General features: G+C 34.2%; 1 protein-coding gene across 5 annotated transcripts in view; it reads left to right on the forward strand.

Annotated features, from left to right (window-relative positions):
* Positions 1 to 20,356, forward strand: part of DICER1 (dicer 1, ribonuclease III) — a 54,793-nt gene that overhangs the window by 20,623 nt on the left and 13,814 nt on the right. For 4 of the 5 annotated variants that reach the window (XM_025177669.2, XM_088149881.1, XM_007422404.4 and 1 more), the window contains 15 exons: positions 803 to 963; positions 1,245 to 1,413; positions 2,256 to 2,728; positions 4,316 to 4,448; positions 7,353 to 7,595; positions 8,785 to 8,939; positions 10,068 to 10,200; positions 11,166 to 11,241; positions 12,789 to 12,928; positions 15,463 to 15,642; positions 17,007 to 17,220; positions 17,703 to 17,856; positions 18,905 to 19,087; positions 19,887 to 19,992; positions 20,093 to 20,268. In XM_025177669.2, coding sequence (XP_025033437.1) covers positions 803 to 963; positions 1,245 to 1,413; positions 2,256 to 2,728; positions 4,316 to 4,448; positions 7,353 to 7,595; positions 8,785 to 8,939; positions 10,068 to 10,200; positions 11,166 to 11,241; positions 12,789 to 12,928; positions 15,463 to 15,642; positions 17,007 to 17,220; positions 17,703 to 17,856; positions 18,905 to 19,087; positions 19,887 to 19,992; positions 20,093 to 20,268 — 2,696 coding nt within the window. Of the gene's footprint in view, positions 1 to 802; positions 964 to 1,244; positions 1,414 to 2,255; positions 2,729 to 4,313; positions 4,449 to 7,352; positions 7,596 to 8,784; positions 8,940 to 10,067; positions 10,201 to 11,165; positions 11,242 to 12,788; positions 12,929 to 15,462; positions 15,643 to 17,006; positions 17,221 to 17,702; positions 17,857 to 18,904; positions 19,088 to 19,886; positions 19,993 to 20,092; positions 20,269 to 20,356 lie in introns of those variants that run through there. The other variant, XM_088149882.1, reaches the window with a different exon arrangement.

Below are 20,356 nucleotides of genomic sequence, written 5' to 3' on the forward strand. Positions count from 1 at the left end.
TCCTTGTAATAGCTGCTTTTCCACTGAAGATGTTAACAGATTATTTCTCCTGTTAAGATTCACAGGTGAATAGAATACATGCATTTGCTCAGCAAATTCTGCTAAAGTGAATGAGAGAAGAATTGAATCTATTCAAGCAGAATGGCCAGTGGCGTTTTTTTTTTTTTTTTGCAAGTGTGCAAAGTTATTTTTGCATTAATTCACAGAGCAAAAATGCTTGGAAGTACTCTTTGCTCTAGGTTTTTGGGGGTAATATAAGGTGGAAAGGAGCCTGGCATAAACATATTCCTTTGTCAAGGAGGTCTATTTTGTTACTTATACTCAGTAACTGGTGTTTGCAAACTTTATTAAAATTATCCATTTGGAGATTTGGAGAATATGACCTCTCATTGCCAAATGTTAAATAAAAAGCTGTGGGGAATTTATTTAGGTAACCAAGTCACTGCAGAATTTGTAAATCTGAATCAATCTGTAGGACTTTAAAACTCCAGCACAATAAGAATTAGGCTGGGGTGGGCTGATCTGTCCTGTGGAATGGATTCAAAATCATTGCAAAATTCTAACTTCAGACTGATTGTGTATTACCAGAGTTACTGTGTTTTAATATCAGCACCGTATTAAAAATCAAACCTAGGTCTATGTATATACGGTAAATCAATTTCTTCTCTTTCTCTCATTCCTCTGAAATTATTTTCCATACTGAAAGAAGAGATGCAGAATTTCAGAATTTGTCATTGGATTCCTTCTTGCCTGTTACATGTATTTGAATGTACCCTTGAATTTTCTTCTGATTTATTTTCAGCTTTGTGAAAGTTGTCCATCCTGTCCTCGAATCTTGGGATTAACCGCTTCCATTTTAAATGGAAAATGTGATCCAGCAGAGTTAGAAGAGAAGATTCAGAAACTGGAGAAAATTTTAAAGAGCAGTGCTGAAACAGCAACTGATTTAGTGGTTTTGGACAGGTATATTGTCATATATTTGAATGAATGTTGAATCTCATTCAGGAACATTTATGTGGAAAGGATGAACTGAATCTGCATATTTGGAATGTCACCATTTTGGTTTAGTTTATTTTTTTTTAATTTTGGAGTTTTAAATCCATTTTGATAATGTCAATTTGAATATTGTGTCTTCATAATCCCATATAGTTTTTAAATACCATGCTGTTTCTTAATTATTAATGTCTTGTATTTATCAATTCTCAGCAGTTATGAGCAAAACCTCTTGTTTTTTCATGCTAAAGATATACTTCTCAGCCATGTGAGATTGTGGTGGATTGTGGACCATATTCTGACAAAAGTGGGCTCTATGAAAGACTGTTAACAGAGCTGGATGACGCACTTGGCTTTCTGAATGATTGCAACATATCTGTACATTATAGAGAGAGAGATTCTACCTTAATTTCTAAGCAGGTAGAGACCACGGTTTTTGTATCATTGTTATATTATTTAAGTGCTTTACATATTTTAGGTCATGTAATTTCATAGAAATTTTCACTTTTATACAGAAATGTTTTAAGTTTCTTCATTTATTCACCATCAATTTTGTATTAATAGCTAATCAGTTTGGGAAATTAATGTAAACTCTCAGTAAGTTCTAAGGATCAAACCTGATCATTTAAAAATGTATAAGAATTGTATTTAAGATTGACTAGAGGCAAGTTTCACTCCTAACATTTTATTAGGAATGGCCAAGAAACAATAACATAAAATGTGTAATTTTGGTGATAAAGTAAAGAACCATTTGGGACTCTCTCTCTTTTTTTTAATAGATGTGGTGTAACCTGTTCCTTTTTGGGCTAGTTTAAAGATTAATTTTAGAGGATGTAATTACATAAATGAGCTGTAACAACTGAGTTCTCTTAAACCTGCAGAGGACAAAAGAAGTTAATTTAAAGAAAGAACTGATTATCCATGAATCAGATTTGTATTCATACATTCCAGATCCAATCACTACCACAGTACTGTGATTTATTTTCCCTAATTTCTTTGTTTGCATATTCATAGTTTATTCTGGTATCTACACCAGGTTGAAAAAAATGAAGTTCTAAGTCTGATGTGAAACACATTGTGATTTATATTAATGATAATTTACTCAATTTGAACCTCATAGGAAATGAATACGTAGGCATATTCATTATTGATCTCATCCTTTTGAATTCCTGTGAAATTAATTACAGGCTAAACTAATAATAGAATATACACGCATGCACATGTGTGCTACACTGAACTGATAAATTTTTCTTTGGTTGCAGATACTGTCAGACTGTCGGGCAGTGTTGCTTGTTCTGGGACCGTGGTGTGCAGATAAAGTAGCTGGGATGATGGTGAGAGAGCTACAGAAGTACATTAAGCATGAGCAAGAGGAGCTGCACAGGAAATTTGTATTGTTTACAGATACTTTCCTAAGGAAAATTCATGCACTCTGTGAAGAGCACTTCTCGCCTTCCTCACTTGACCTGAAATTTGTAACCCCAAAAGTAATAAAACTGCTTGAAATCTTGCGCAAATATAAACCCTATGAACGGCAACAGTTTGAAAGTGTTGAATGGTATAATAATAGGAATCAGGATAACTATGTATCTTGGAGTGATTCTGAGGATGATGATGAGGATGAAGAAATAGAAGAGAAAGAGAAGACAGAAACTAACTTTCCTTCTCCCTTTACTAATATTTTATGTGGAATTATTTTTGTGGAACGAAGATACACTGCAGTTGTTTTAAACAGGTATATTTCTTTAATAAAATTAAAAATATTGTATGTAACAAATGGGCATTGGGAATAACTATTCAGCCATTCAGAGAAAGGAACGATACACATACTAACCAATTAGAAAAGGACATAGACCCACAGAAATCCTTTTTATTGTTTTAAAATCTCATTTAGTGATATGTATTACTATTTTCATATATTCATATATTGAAGAAACTAAAAATTTGATAAAATGAGAATTTATTTTTATCTGATTTGTGGCGTACAGTGTACAGTAAAAATACACATACACATTCCTACAGAAGTTCATAGGCATGTGCACGGTAACAAAAAGTTTCCCCAAATTAGATGATTTTTACTTAAAGTGAATCTTTAAAGTATGAATTGTTATGCTTTTTGCCTGAAATACAGATAATAATATTAAAATGGTTTCATGTAATTCACAATAACTGGGTTTAATCTGTTGAAATGAGGAGGGATATACATTTGTTTTGACCAAAATAACTCCAGGAAAACAAACAGAAAATTATGTAGGAATTTAAACAAAAATTGAATTAGACATTTGATAGCTAAAACTTTTTGTTGTTGTAAAATGATTCTCAAGTTAATGAGGGTTCTCTATGAACTATGTGACCTGGTGCAGAGTGTTGAGTGTGTAATACTCCCCATTCAGGATTCCAGTTATTCAGTCCATTCTTCCTTGTGTATCATTAGCATTCTTTCACTACTGAACATATGTAGCCTTAATTGGGTTCCCTTTAGGACTTTTTTTTTAAATACAAAACAGGTTTGTTGTCCTTGGAATTTCCCACCCTTCTGGTTGTCTCTTTTATGTGAAATAAATGGAATAATACATGTAACTAGAGATTAATTCTCTAGCATGTGAGAATATGCATGTTGACTAAGCCATAAAGGCTGACCATGTGGGGGAGATTAGTTGCTACCAGAAGAGAGAAATATGCAATATGGCAATTTATTTGATGTCTCAGCCAAAGAAATAACATCATGAACTTGAATATGAATCAGTACAATCCTTGGTAGGAATGTAGTACATAGCAGAGACCACCACAGCTATTTGTAAGGTGGTTGAAGCTGCTGGCCATTTCAGGTACAAGGCCATGCAGTTTTTTTGTGGGTAAAACTGCAAAATGGACAAAATGAGCCACAGAAAGCTGGCTATTGGAATTACTATGCTGAAGAGCAAATTATCAAGGAAGAATGGTTGTTTTCTGCCCTAGAGGGATTTTAAAAAAAGGAAACTGCTAGCTTGCCTTTTGAAAGCTGTCCGATTCATATTTCTGTCAGTTCCACATAAGTCGCTAAAAAATTACAACTTACTTCACTAGATTTTGGGAAGATTTAAACATATATGAACCATATTTTTTTGATGTTAACTTTCTTGTTTCACATGTAAGACTTTCTTTGTCTGTGTCAATTATACTCGAGTTTAAATAATTTTAAAAGAATGAATGCAACCTGTGTATATATCCTGGTAAGAAAGCCAATTATCATACCTCTGTTTTCAGTATTGTTGGATATCCCAAAAATTATCTTATATTTTTTCAACTTTATGCAACTTCCAAAATATTGTAATATGTTTAGGTTGATAAAAGAAGCTGGCAAACAAGACCCAGAGCTGGCTTACATCAGCAGCAATTTTATAACTGGACATGGCATTGGAAAGAATCAGCCCCGTAGCAAACAGATGGAAGTAGAATTCCGAAAGCAGGAAGAGGTAACTGTAATGAAAATAATTGTCTAAAAATGTGGTGTATTTTCTTGCATTTGAACCTTTCACTAAGAAATTCCCCTTCTTGAATGTTGTGAACAATCAGTATTTAAAAGGAATGTATTTAAAGCTGCTGAAACAAATTGTATATGAATTTTAAAACATAAATAGAAAAGCAAGGCTAAACATTAATATCTCTGATTTTCTTGAATGATAGCACTTATCTTAATATTTAAAAATTAAGATTGTTGTTGAAAATATTGTAGGGTAAAAATAAGTATTTTTAGCAGCAGTAGCTGCTCCTGCTCCTCCTCCTCCTCCTCCTCCTCCTGCTCCTCCTCTTTTGTTCTATAACCCAGTTTGCTGTCTCTGTGAAATCAATGTAAATACCCTCTTCCCACAATTTCTGGATTGTGCACCAATTCAGTTTGGTTCCTGATTTAGCCTCAGGGCAATTTGGAGCTACCTTCCCTTTCTGATTTCACCCTGGATTTGAACACATTGACTAAGATTAGGAATCATCATGACTATAATATATTTTTTCTTTCCATAAAATTAGATGACATTTTTAAATTGGATATGCAGTTACATGGGATGAAGTCCAATTATAAAAGAAACATAGATAGGTGTGTTTGTAGTATGCATGCCTCTTTTATCTCAATTTTCTTGTAATTCTTGACCGAACCAGCTGAAATTTGCAGCCAGAATTTTCACTTGGGATCAAATCTGACAATTTCAGTTATTGAGAGGAGGTTGTAATTTATGTTTTTTAAATAAATAATTTCATACCCGTGTGTTTTTAATGGGCAAGATGAGGTACAGCATAGAAAGCTGTAAAAATTTCAGGAGAGTCTTTCACATATGGGACTGATTTGTTTCCTTTTTTCCTTCACATCATAGACTCTTTTGAGGGGGTATAATATACATTTAAAATATTCTATTCTCCCTAGGCAAGCAACCTATAAAATCTTACCTAGGAAAATATTATGAATGAGAAATAGTAAGCCCTTCTTTTCTTTTCTTTTCTTTTTTTTTTCCAATTTGTACCAAAGTCTTAGAAAGGATTTGAGTTGATTATGGCTGTGGAGCTATTACAAAGAGACTTGAAAATCCAGCATTTTTCAAACAAACACCCAGTGCTACACTTCAAGGTCTTGTGAACTCCCCAGACTTTTTCTCATGATCCTGCTCCTGGGAAGGAGAGGAATCAGAATGAAAGCCAATGTGGTGTAGTAGTCATGGTACTAGACTAGAACTGGGGAGGACTAGGCACTGAAATGGTCTGGTGATATAATCAGTATTCTTCTCTGAAATGACAAGCCCAGTAAAACCATTCCCTGTGGTTAACAATGGGAGCTATACCCATAATCCCTCTCCTTCCCACCTCTCCTAGTGGTTTTGTTATTCAGAAAGGATAGATAGAAATCTGTCCTTTTTAAATACATTATCCTAGGTCTCTTTTTCCCAGTGCTAAATGAAGCATCAGAGAGGTTCAGATTCAACTCATTTTAGGGGAGTTCTGTTTTAGTTCAGGCATTTTCTATTTATCTAAATTAATTGATTCATTTAACTCCATTTTGTTCCTGTCATATATAATAAAATGTAGCTAGCAGACTGAGCTTTTTAGTCCAGAAAATGTAGCTAGCTTTAATTGTACAAGTTAGGCAAACACATCAGTCTGCTTTTATACCTGGATCTTGCTTTAAAACCAACCGGAATAGTGAAACTTGGTTGGTGCATTTTGTCTTGTAACTCTACCCATTCTCTGATTTTGGACTTTTAAGCATCTACTTTAAGGATTTTTAAACTATTAAGTTTGAGTGTTAAGTATCCATCTGAATCAGACCAATATACTATGTTATAAAATATAATAAGATGTGTTTAGAAAACTAAGCTCATTAGCCTTTTATTATTTTGGATGTTCTTAGTTGCTAGCTCACTGAATTGAGATTCAAGGACCTTAGAATTGCATTGACTGTACCACTTTCTGTGATTGTTTTACTGTTTCTGGCAGAATTATTTCTGATTAATGCAAAATGGAACTGATTAATATTTCAGAATTAAATAATATGAATTATTTCAAGTAATCATGTTTCTCTAACCAAACTTTGTTTAAAGATAATTAGTGTTCAGAATTTCCTTTATTAAAAATGTTGCTATTTATGGCAGTAACTTCCAGTGCAGCTCTTTAAATTAGCTTGTTTCAGTAAACTAGAAATGTATTTTAGTGCTTAGTATATTTTTTCAAATGAAGCAAATGATGGTGAGTAAGAGAACCAGTGGGTAATTCTCAGCTCACGGATGCAAATGTAGCACTAGTCTGAAATTTGTTAAAGCCACCAGGAAATCCCAGGAAAAGAGGCAGCTGGTACTCTGAAACACCTTTTTGGAATTACATCTGCACTTATATCAAACTGTAGGAATGCTTCCTCTGTCTTCAAAGTGACAAAATAAAATCTGGGGAGTCCTTTGCTTGCATTTTAGAATAGATTGAATTTTAGAAAAGTGACATAGTGTCAAATATGGGGTGGGTTTTATAAGAATGTTTTAAAGATAATGCAGCATAAATTAGGGAACAAAAAGTGGTATTAAGATGTGAACCAAATAATTTATATTTTTTTTTTCTAAAATTATTAACAATTCCCTAAAATTATAACATGTTATTTTTGTCTTTACTATAACTTTTATTCCTTTTTTTTAAAAAAAAAAAAGTATTGAAGTTTTTAATTTTATTGCAGAAAATGTAAACCTTTTTAATTTTATTGAAGCTATATTAAAAACTATAACTTTTTATTCCTAACCATTAGACTGTAAGTAGACTTCTGCAAGTACTGAAATATTAAACTTTTGTTTAGGTAATGGTTTTACAACAGATGGTCTTAGAAATATGTCTTCTTGGTTACTTTGTAGGTACTTAGAAAATTTCGAGCACATGAAACCAACTTGCTAATTGCAACTAGTATTGTAGAAGAGGGTGTTGACATACCAAAATGCAATTTGGTGGTTCGTTTTGATTTGCCCACAGAATATCGTTCCTATGTGCAATCCAAAGGAAGAGCCAGGGCACCAATCTCAAACTACATCATGTTAGCTGATTCAGACAAAATCAAATGTTTTGAAGAAGATCTTAAAACCTACAAAGCTATTGAGAAGGTATGTGACAAAGTCCAGGACACTGAAGTAGAAGGGAAATGGGGGGAGTATTTATTTATCTGTACAATGTTTATGCCACTCTACTTCCAGATACCCAGAATGGCTTACAGTATTAATATCAGATTAAAAACAAAAATCAATTAATACAGTTATAACAATCAGCCTGATGCAGGGTAGCATGATTTTACTCATCCCCAAATGCCTCTCAAAAAGAACCATGGTTTTATGACTCTGAAAATCATAGTAATTATAGTAAATCGTAGTAAATAGTGATTCAGTAGTTTAGTTATCAGACAATCAGTTATTCTTAAAGGTAGAAGAAATGCAGAGAAGCAGTGGGAATCCAGGTTTAATTGAGAAAGATGTCTTGATGGCTAGAGGAGCTAAGAGAATACACATAGAAGACTATTTGCCCAAAGGGGGCTCGGGGGACAAATAAGGGATCCACAGAAAGACTACTGAGTGCAGCAAGAAGTAGGCAGAGGATTTTCAAATGACTGAATAACTAGCTCATAGGCATCTCTCAGTAGACTGGCCACCTCTTTTATTTATATATTTATATTTTCATAAAATTATAAACATACATTTTTATTCACATGCATACACACACTGTAAATGCTTCAAAAGAAGTGATTTGAAAACAGCAAATTGTGCATGCACCCAATTGTAGAGAAAGCTGGGAGTAACTTCTGAAGCCGTTATGCTAGCCTTTATAAAGACACAGGTACTTTAACTGTTGGAAAATAGTGCTTCATATATATTCCTGCATGTTCCAAAGTACATCTTTTGAACGATTTGGACTGCCCTGATATGTATAAAAATACAGACATTTATATGCTAATATTCATAAATAGTATACAAAAAGACTCTGATCTATTATCCTTTTTCCGACAGAAGCCACGGAATCTGAACATTCAATTGTCTCTGAGTCAGTGTTGTTAGTTTCTTTTTCTTAGCTGGTATGTACTGTTAATGTTGGTGTGGCCTCTTCCATAATTGTGGATTGTGGTAACTAAGGGCTGGGAACTAATATGAACTTAGTAGAGATATTGCCCATAGAAAATACCATTCTACCTTAATTATTCTAGAACTGACTGTAATAGATATCTTTCACTCTTCCCGTTAATGTTTATCTAGTTGATATACATAGAATGTTCTTGTCATTCTCTATTAATTTAATTTTTTTAAGATCCTGAGGAACAAATGCTCGAAGTCTGTTGATATTAGTGAAACAGAAAATGAGCCCATTATAGATGATGATGACATCTTCCCACCATATGTGTTGAGGCCAGAAGATGGTGGTCCAAGAGTCACAATAAACACTGCTATTGGACACATTAATCGGTATGAGACTATTGTTGTTTCATTATTTAGCTCTGTATTTGATATGATATAAAGTAGCCTTTTAATTAAATGCTGACAACTGTGTCTATTTTAAGCATTTGTCTATTATGGTTACACTAAGGATTTTATTTCTTACAAGAAATAAGGCAACCAAATCCATTTCTGTCTAATAGTTATTACTTTTCCTGAAATATACCTATAAATGTTTAATATTGGGGTATGGGGAGGGAATAAAATGGGAGAGAGATATCAGTATAATATTCTTAAAATAAATAATAATTCTGCAATATATTGAACTCTTCCTGCTCTTAACTTTCCTGCTCATTTTTCCTGGTTTGCTGTAAGGAGGAATCCAACCAAGGGTAAACTACCCAGTTGCTTTGGGAGGCAGGGATTGAATGATATAGACGTTAGCACAAGATTTAGTGTCCTCGCCAGTTTGAAGGAATGTTTGGTATATCCTTAAATACCACTTCCCTAAGGAAAAAGGCTTTTGGCACCTTCATTGCTAGATCTCTCAAAATTCATTCACTTTTATCAGTGCTGGGCAATCTTTTGGTAGCTAAAAATCATGCTTTTTTAGGAGAGAATGAATGCTGCCGTGTGTGGTGCAGTCATGAAACTAGGTGGGGCCATTTTATATACTCAGAAGGATGAGTTTTTTCTATTTACTTGATTTTTTTGTTTTTAATGAAGAATCCTTCCCACTATGTTAATGGTTCTTAAACTGTTTGGCCCAATTATCCCCTTTCCCAGGCTTGAATAATGTCACTACCTACATGAAAAAACAGACTCTTGTTTTACACAGACATCTTGGCAGTGGCAGTCCCAAACTAGATCCTAGGTTAACAAATAAGCAATTAACAAATTTCTCCATATCCCCAGGACAAGCCCAAATTGCCCCCTTGGAGGTAATTACCCTCTGTTTGGGAGAGTTGTGCAATATGTTTAAATTAAGGCTTGTAACTCTGGATAGAAATCTTACAAATAACTGCAAACTGTTGACTTACCCTTTTGCCTGTTGAATTCTATTAACTTGTGAATATGTTAGCCATAAGATATCATTTGCTTTTTAAAATGATGTATTTATGTTTCTTTTTTTTAAAAAAAACCACTTGTGTCAAATAGGTATTGTGCTAGATTACCTAGTGATCCGTTTACCCATCTGGCTCCTAAGTGTAAAACTAGAGAACTCCTTGATAACACATTTTATGCAACACTTTATCTTCCTATCAATTCTCCTCTTCGAGCATCAATAGTTGTAAGTATTCTGTTTGCTTAGATTAAGTAAACTTTGAGTATGTACAGTGTTTTTCCTCTGGCTTTGACTTGCAACTTGGCTTTCCTGCAGTGTATATGTTATTGTTATATACAGGTTTACTCTGTTTTTGCTAAGTAGCTGGTCCCATGGATTTGATATGAGCTACAGTGTTCGAAGGCGTCTTTAACTAGATTTCAGGATAATCAATCAAATGAGAGGCCATTTGAAGCACTGAAAGACACACTGTTGTCTTTCAGTGTTGAAGCACTGAAAGACACACTTTCTTCTCTCCATTTGAATCAGACTAGCATATTAATGCTTGAATGAAAAAACTGTGTGCAAACGTTATAAGAAACTCTAGGGCTAAGTCTTAATGACATGTTTTTGTTAGCAACATGGAAGTATCTTAGCATAGAAAGAAAAAATTTATTTTCCTTTCATATTAAATGCTCAGTCTAAATAGTGATGTGGTTTGACATTTATAATAACCTGACGTATCTTTTTTGCAAAAGCAACTATTGGCTATGTTTGGAATACATAAATAACATCTGTTCTGTGCACAGCTGTATGGCCTTTTAAAATGTTCTTTTATGTTCTTAAACCTGTCTCTTGTACAACAATTAAATATTTTAGTGCATGACAGTACTTAGTTATTAGAGAGCCAGTGAGGCATACTAGTTGAGGTGATGACCCAGCTGTAAGTCCACCCCAGCCATGCATACTTATTGGATGACTTTGAGCCTGTTAGGCTAACCTACTTTTCAGGGTTGCTGTGGGGAAAAACTGGAAGAAAGAAATGCTGTGTATTTCACCATGAACTCCAGAAGGAAAGACAGGGCATTAATCTAGCAAATAATAACTAAAATATAAAATTGAGCCGCCTCCCCCCAAAATAAAAGCAATTAATTTCATTATTACATATTGATAGGAAGTTATAATATATTTGCTTCAAATTTTATTTCCAGGGTCCTCCAATGAGTTGTGTGAGATTAGCAGAAAGAGTTGTTGCTCTTATTTGTTGCGAAAAATTGCATAAAATTGGTAAGTATTTTTAGAAGCAATATCGTTTATTTAACAAAAGTTTGATATTATCTTGAATGTTTATTCTGATTTTTAAAAAATGGTACGAGGTACTGTAGCGGGAAAGAAATATCTGAAAAATGCCCTTCCAGGGTTTTTGGAACTGACAGCCTTAGTTCTTACTTTGGTCTTCTTTAAAGTCACTTTTACACTTTTCTATTAACCATAGTTTTGATATCCAGCCTTTGCACTTAGTATTTTTCTCTACTGGAAATCCATGTATGTAGTTATAGGAAGAGAACCTAGTATCATTTATGCTGGGTTTCTTGCATTCTTGATACTTAACATTCTTGGGTCTGGCGGCCAGTAGTAGCCAGCATCAACAAGATCTAGTGTTTTCTGTACTGACAGCACTAGTATTCTTTGTATTTTCCATATGGATTCTCCTTCCTCCCTATCAGTTGTTTAACTAATATGACTATGTAACTCCTCATTTATTTATTAATTTTCCCATTATTTGCGTCTTTCTTTTCATCCCACACAATACAAAAATTGTATTGAGTTAAATACTTGACATAAAAACTGAGGATAAAATTTCCATGTATAATTCTTTTAAAAAGTTGTTCCCCTTCAAATGTCTTCTGTTTGTTCAATTGAAATTACTTTGAAACACTTCAGTCCATTCTCAGCCACTGTAATTCTCTGAGAGAACAATAGACTGCTCTGCTTCCAGAATGAAAAGAGCTCTCCTTGACCCTCTGGTCTAAGAGGGTCTGAGAAACAAAATTTTTAAAATGAAACTTCCCCTTTTCCATGGAATTTAGTTGGTGCATAATTTAGCCTTTTAAAAAAATATATTTAATTTGTCCCTGAAACACTTGGTTAAAACATAATGCTGTGGTGCAGAGTTCCCTTAATCCATTTCCCAATTGCCTTCTCCTCCTGCATCCTCTATTTATGCTACTTGATGTATTAAGATCACACTGTGGAACTTAGTAATATCGTTATTGAGGGGCTCAGGCCTCTTTATTAGAAGAAGGAGTAAAGAATGCCCAGCTTTGCACACTGATTAGCATTCTCAAAATCTTAGAAAGGATATAATCCTGTGTATACATATTTCATAGTAACTTGTCCATTGAGTACTTCAGTGAGTTGTTTCAGAGTATGATTTTATATGAATAAAATCAATCCAAATGGACTTCAGACACTTAATACTACAGACTGATTTGTAAAGAATAACATCCCAATTGATGTACTAAGAATCTTGAAAAAAAATCCTCAGTAATTTAAACTCAGGCAGTTTCCTTTAATTGCTGCTGCAGTAACTTTAATTCTCTCCATTTTAATGAAGAGATTATTATTTTTTATTCTTTTATTTGTACTTCAGAATTGTACCATGCTTGTTGTAAAACAGGTGAGGAACTTTAGACCTTCAATGATACAGTCTCTCAGGATTTTATATATGCATTTTTCAAAAGGCTGGATAAAAGTTACTTTTTTGGATGAGCAAATTCTTTCTTTCTTATGGAATTACTTGATTTATAATTTGTTCATTATTTATATTTTAGGTGAACTGGATGATCATTTGATGCCTGTTGGAAAAGAAACAGTGAAGTATGAAGAGGAACTTGATTTGCATGATGAAGAAGAAACCAGCGTTCCAGGAAGGCCAGGTTCTACGAAACGACGGCAGTGCTATCCTAAAGCTGTAAGTATAGTTTTATGGTTTTGCTATGTTTAAGGTTTTTCTGACTTGAGTAGTAAAGATATACTGATTCTTTAACATCTGTGCAAATCAGGGGATCTTGTAGTAAGTGTTTATAACAAAAAAATTGTTTCCATTGAGGACTGGGCAAGCATGTGCATTTCTGCAACACAGAATAACAAGAGTAGAATAAGATTCCTTATATGTGCTAAGACAGTGGATTTTTTTCCAGTGAGACCAGAAGAAAACATGTGAAGGAGAAATGTAGGAAACAATGGAACTTCATTTTGGATAAAGTTTTTTGATTCTGGAAGCTTAATGTAGAATATTGAAAAAGTAATAAGTGCAAAATGTGTAAAAACTAAAGTGTACAAAATAGTTCAGGTTTTCAGGTGTTTCATCCCCAAACTAAAATGTGTGCTTGGTTTGGCTATGAAATGAAGCAGGGCAGTTTTGTTCTGTTTTGGATAAAGTTTGTTTGATTCTGGAAGCCTAATGTAGAATATTGAAAAAGTAATATGTGCAAAATATGCAAAATGCACATTGTTCCAGGCAAACGTTCCAGGCAAATGCAGTTGTTTAAGGCAAAAGATTTGAGGGCAGGGGGATGGGGGTGGGAGAGCAGAGGAGAAAGTCAAGAATGACAGTGGCACTGGGAAGATTGGATGGAAGGCAGGCCAGTTGAATATGCCATACTTCAACATTGGCAGTAGCAAGTGAGGGAAGGGAAGCGCAGCATAGGTGGGTCAGTGGGATATGCCATATTGTAAGGAAGGAGGGGATAACATCCACCAGCCTTCCTTTACTTAAATCACTCCAGGATCCACACAGATTTTGTTACAGCCAAAACCTTGAACAAGAAAAATGTTCCAGGTTTTTTTCTGCCAAAATGCATCCCATTTGGAATCTGTTTACAGATAGTCCTTGGGTTAAGAACACCTGGTTTAAGGGTGACCCATAGTTAAGAACAGAATCTATTGTAGCAAAAGTCAAGTTAAATACACAATAGTTTGAGTTAATTACACAATACTACTTATACAGTATTATACAATAATACTGTTCCGGCTTACATACAAATTTGACTTAAGGACAGACCTTGGGAACGGAACTCGTTCTCAAACTGGGGACTGCATGTATTTTGATTCACCATAAGACGTGCTTTTCCATTTCATGCACACTCCATGGTTTTCCTTTCATTATTTAATTTCTCATTTCCACATGTAAATTACAGTGCAGACACAATCGGTAAAGTGGTGGTTCAGTTTTTTTTCTAGTATGAGACAGAGCACTTTGATGCCACATGAGTACTGATGAATATGAAAGCTGTGTGTGCTATTTTTGAGTCTTTGGATGAAAAGTAGGATACAGAATCAGTATTTAATTTAATTATTCATCGATATAGCGAAGTCCAGTATCACAGCCACATGCATAGGTACAGGTTTGGATATGATGTGGTTAAGGAGAAATGAAAATTGTAGAATAGAGCATTGCAGCAATCTGTATTTGAACATGTAGCATCTGTTAGCAACTCTTTAAATCAAATGCATTTTTCTTTTAGGTTTAGGAAACAGTTTGGGAGGTCAGCCCCATGACCCAAGGAAAAGAGACATCATATTTAAACAGTTGTCAACTGCTGTTATCTGATCATCCCTTCACACTCCAGATCATTTGCCCCTTTGAATCTGGATTACTGCACAGTCCCTAGTACAGAATACAATTCAGGGAAAACATATTCAGGAAACATGACAAATTGTAGCATTCTAAAGGAATGAAAAGTACACAGTACAATCCAAGAGAGGAACCAATTAAAGTAAAGATGTATTTTGAAGTTTGAAGTGTTGCAAACAAATAGGAAATATCGCCTAATAACACTTCTTATTTGTAATATCACATTGCCACATCTGAAACTACTTTCAGTTAACAGGAAGTTATTTTGTAACAAGTTAGATCCTTGGTCCATCCAGCATTGTGGCACCAACAATGTAGATTCAAGGAAGAGGTCTTTCCTTAGCCTTACCTGGAGAAACCTGGGACTGAACCTATAAATTCTTGCATGAGAGCATGTGCTCTACAAAACTGCAGACCCGCTGCAGGCATTTTACATTTCAGGAATACGGTAATGAACACTGCTCTTGTAGTGGCTAATGAATGGCTTCATTACAAGAATTTAATTATAAGCTATCTTTTTGTCCAAAGCAGCTTAAATAGAATCCTTGCAAAGACTCATTAACTTACCGAAGCATTATTGTTTTCTAGACTAGAGCCTCTTTCATAAGATCCTTGCTTCATTCCGTTATGGTTCATTAGTTTTATTAGTTATACATTGTGGTAGAAACTGTGAAACCATGGAGCAGAAACTATGCATCAATTTTTTAGCTTCTAGTTATAAAGGTCAATAAATATTTGCCAACTTATTCCTGTATTCTATTTTTTAAAAAAAATATACAAAGATAATTTATTTAAAAACTCTATTGATTCTATGTGTGTCTAAAGACAACTTTTATTTTTAAAAAATACTTGTTACACTATGTCTATAGATTCCAGAATGTTTGAGGGACAGCTATCCCAAACCTGATCAACCCTGTTATCTTTATGTAATTGGTATGGTCTTAACTACCCCTCTACCTGATGAGCTCAACTTCAGAAGACGAAAGCTATATCCTCCCGAAGATACTACAAGATGTTTTGGAATACTGACAGCCAAACCTATACCTCAGGTAGCTAAATATATGCTTGTACTGCATTTCTCTTTCCTTCCTTTTAAATTTGCTTTGAGATGTTTAAGCCAATGTTTTGCAGTACCACTTCATGTTCATGGAACGTTCTTGCTTACTGTACCTTGCCATAGTTACCTAGTTAACTGTTTAAAAAAGACTAATAATACTTATGTTTTGAAATGTTTGAAATACTGAAATAATATAATGATCCAGATTAGTAGCTCAGCTGCTTGTTTCTTTTTCACCACTATGTTACAGTGTAACAGCTTTTGCAATTTATATAGGAATTTTGTGAAATAGAGAATATAGTTATATGTATTCCCTCTCTGTAAAGAAATTGCTCACAGGAAGAAAATACTTTTATGTATATGATTGACCTTCTAAATCCTTTCTTATTCTTCTATAATTAGTACATATGATTAAGCAACGCCTTCTATTGTAGAATGCATATACATGAATTAAACTAAATCAAGATTAATATTTTGAGCCAAGCTAATGTATCAGAGCATTATGTTCTTTCTGGCTCCTGTTATCTTCCAAAGCAAGCATATGTCTCAAGTACGGGCCTAACTTTGGAGACGGTTTAGAAGATACAGCTGATACAAAATGGGGTGGCAAGATTGCTGGTGGGCATTCCCACCAGACTGTAATAGGGAACTTTAGGGACTTCTCTTGCCCAAGAGGTTCACATGGCCCCAACATTTCTTTTATTTCAGGACCAACTTAAAGCAATACTATTCCAGCATGGTTTCAGCCCTTAGTTTATTTGGGCACCTATGATTATAAGATTTCTTTGGTTTTTACATTATTATCCTTGTGTTCCCTCCCAGAATAGGTTAGGATTGGAATGGGCTATAAATAATATTAATAAAAAAATATTTGTGCTTAACTTTGTGTAAATCACATATGCTCCTTAATCCTGGTTTGGATCAAGAAGTTCCTTTCTAAGATAGCATCTGATAAATAGTAAGAATATTGCACAAGAGAAGCAAAAATATAAAGATTATAGTTGTTGAGAAATTGTAGTGCATATTCTTACAAGAAAATTGTAAAAAAACTTCATAAACGTGTACGCAAGGCTTTGCACAAATATTTGGATTATATTAGCTGCTGTGTGGCCACCATTTGTGGTTCTTGGTTGAATCCATTACATTTTTCTGCCAATTTTCAGTTTGAACCTGACATTAACATGTTTTTTTGTGCGTGTGTTTCCAATCTAGAATTGAATGGCTGAAAATCTAAACACCATTATGCTGGTTTGAATATTAGTTGTACGTTAGTAGTTAACAAGAGACACAAATTTTAGCCAATACCTTCTTGTAACCATCTTATGTTTACTTTGATTGGTTTGTCTGTTTACCTAGATTCCTCATTTTCCTGTATATACCCGCTCAGGAGAAGTGACTATATCTATTGAGTTAAAGAAATCAAGTTTCACTTTGTCTTTACAAATGCTTGAGTTAATCACACGACTTCACCAATATATATTCTCTCACATTCTTCGACTTGAAAAACCTGCACTAGAATTCAGACCCACTGATGCTGATTCAGCCTATTGTGTTCTACCTCTTAATGTTGGTGAGAAGAGTGCTGTTTTATTTATTAGTTAAAGTTACATACAGTTGATGGGATTGATAAGTGTCCAGTTGCATACAAGTTCTTCCAGTTGTAGAGGGACTGCTTAACACCCCTCAGCAACCTTCTGTGTTAGAGCATTTTGCAGAAAAATTAAACAGAATTGAACAAATAGGCAGCCATAAACATTTAACAAATAAATGAGTTGTGTTCTTTTTAGCTGCTTTAAACTTTGCACATTTTCTTATAAAAGCAGAAGCTTGAGAACTACTATAGTATATAAACATTGATCTATAGAACAATATTTCAGGCTGCCTTCTGTCCATCTGAAGTATTGATTACCACCAAAAGCCCTGTGAAATTACCAAATTGATTTTGACAAAAATTCTTGGGGGTTATCTGCCATTTAAAAAATATATGCTAAGAACCTGAAAAAAATAAAGATTTTCAGTTTTGAAATTCAAATAAAATCTTTTCTTTTTAAGTTGATGGCTCCAGCACTTTGGACATTGATTTTAAATTTATGGAAAATATTGAGAAATCTGAAGCTCGTACTGGCATTCCCAGTACACAATATACAAAAGAAACACCTTTTATTTTTAAATTAGAGGATTATCAGGATGCAGTTATCATTCCAAGGTGAGTATTTTCTGAAAATTGAAACAGGCATCTGTATATATTTAAAAGTAGTATTTTTCCAACTATTAACAGTTTAAATGCAAACATTAGAAGATCCCATAGTGATTAAGTCTGGCTTAAAGGAGTTGGATTCTGGATTTCTTGAAAAGGTTACATGTCAAAGTAAAAAAAAAAAATGCATCCTAAATATCAAAGTATTACACAACTTTGGTTGATCCTAGTAATTGCCTAGTATGAAGAATTGCCCATCAGGAGTGGTATGCAAAAAGTTTCAAACTAAACTAGTTCATGTTTAAATTGGAAATATCTCGCTTCAAGCTTAAAACAGAGCTGTTTAAGATGAGAAACATTTCAAACTTGAAATAGGGTATTTTAATTTTGAGACAATTGAAAATGGAAATGCTTTGCATGCCACTACCCAGTAGGCTTCCTAATACAAGAGGTGGCTTCTCTAAAAGAGAAAAGGAAGTTGATCACAGATATAGGTAAGATGCAAAGTATTATTTAGAATTTTTGACATAACAGTAAAGAGATTGTTTTACAGCTGTGCTAGCATAGATGTGAAACTCTAGTGGAAGAAAAATAATAAAACACGGAATATTTTAAGCATAACTTGGAAAAAACAATGTGGAAGCTTCTGGGTTAAAAAAAGGAATAGTAATAAAAGCTAAAATATATTGTCTTACACTCATCCTCTTACACATAGAATGCTTCCCTTTTCCTTGGAAAATTTTCCCCCTTATTTCAGTAAACATGCAGTAGCCAAGATCAAAATAACTGTTCAGTTAATTTTCTTCTCCCAAAGAATGTGTTCACCTCCAATATTGAAAGGAGGGGATTTCAATAATATTTTGATATCTGGGCGGGTTTGCAGAAATTCCTACTGGGGCATGTAGCTCATTGTTTATTGATCAGCAACTGTTTTGAAAATGGAATTAAATTGTATTATTTTAGACTTGTTTGTAGTCAAGTCCAATGTAAGGATATGATAAAAAGTTTATTTGGCACAGTGTGTGACATTGGCAGCTAAATATCTGTTTCTATCTAGGTATCGAAATTTTGATCAGCCTCATCGGTTCTATGTTGCTGATGTCTACACAGATCTTACACCACTGAGCAAGTTTCCTTCACCAGAATATGAAACATTTGCTGAATATTATAAAACAAAATATAACCTTGATCTGACCAATCTCAACCAGCCATTGCTGGATGTGGACCACACATCTTCAAGGTAAAGTCAATTTAATAATTTAGTAATCTGTAGGACTCGACATATTTTTCCTTGTGGTGGTGATTTAAAAACATATAGTGTCAAGTTTCTAAATAGAAGGTGATTTTAGACACATTTAATGTTACTTCTTTAAAAATTTTGTTCAGGGGATAAACCTGGGCCAATGCAGTTTCTCAAGGATTTTTCAGATCTCTGTAAGTGAAGAGAGAGAGACATTTACTCTCTCAAAGACCTCTTAGCTGCATCAGTAAAGCAACATATTGGCACTCTGATACCAAACCTATTCTATCAGAGATTAAAAAATGAAGTTTGTTGGGGAAGTGGTCTAGATTTGGGGGGGGGGGCTGTCCTCCCCTTCCTTCATAGGTCCCTGAACAGGAAAAAGTTTATACTATCTTACTTTTGGGAGCAGAATAAGCAGAAAATACTAAAATAACAACTGGGAAAAGTCAAAGAAGAAAATAGAAAAAGTTGCCCTACTAAATAAGTTGGTTCCTCTACCTTACCTTCTCTCATCTCCCCCCTGAATAGAATTGCAGTGCAATATCTGTGTCTCAGAGAGAAAGTATTAATTAGCCACATGGTTAGATTTTTCCTACAGAAAAATCTCCAAGTTTTTCTGCTTATGATAAAGATGAACAAATTTCAAAAGAAGCAAAAATGTCTAGGAGGGGTTAAACACATCCCTACTTCTAACATCTTATAAATCAAGTTTGGGGTTTTTTTGTTTCCATTTTTCAAGATAGAATCTGAATTATTATAGTAAGCCTTCTAAAGAAGCCTGTTCATTTGATTTTAGACTTAATCTTTTGACTCCTCGACATTTAAATCAGAAGGGGAAAGCTCTTCCATTAAGCAGTGCAGAGAAACGGAAAGCTAAGTGGGAAAGTCTGCAAAATAAGCAGGTAATAGTATATGTTCTATTTTATAGTGCTCAGCAGCACCTTACTACTTTAAAATATGTAAGATTTTAAAATGAAGTTTTGTTTTTGTTTTTTATTAAAGATTCTGGTTCCAGAACTTTGTGCTATACATCCTATTCCAGCATCACTGTGGAGAAAAGCGGTTTGTCTCCCTAGCATCCTTTATCGTCTTCACTGCCTTTTGACAGCCGAGGAACTCAGATCTCAAACAGCTATTGACGCTGGTGTAGGAGTTAAATCACTTCCTATAGATTTCAGGTATTGAATATGTTGTAGTTTAACTATGTATGAACACTAGTCTAGAGTTAGGCCAATTTAACACATTCTCAGATAGTTTCTCAGTGGT

The sequence above is a fragment of the Python bivittatus genome, unplaced genomic scaffold (assembly GCF_059951505.1).
Source record: "Python bivittatus isolate LINGU-HERP-01145 unplaced genomic scaffold, Pbiv_v1 ctg000580_np1212, whole genome shotgun sequence".
In the NCBI taxonomy this organism is placed as follows: Eukaryota; Metazoa; Chordata; class Lepidosauria; order Squamata; family Pythonidae; genus Python; species Python bivittatus.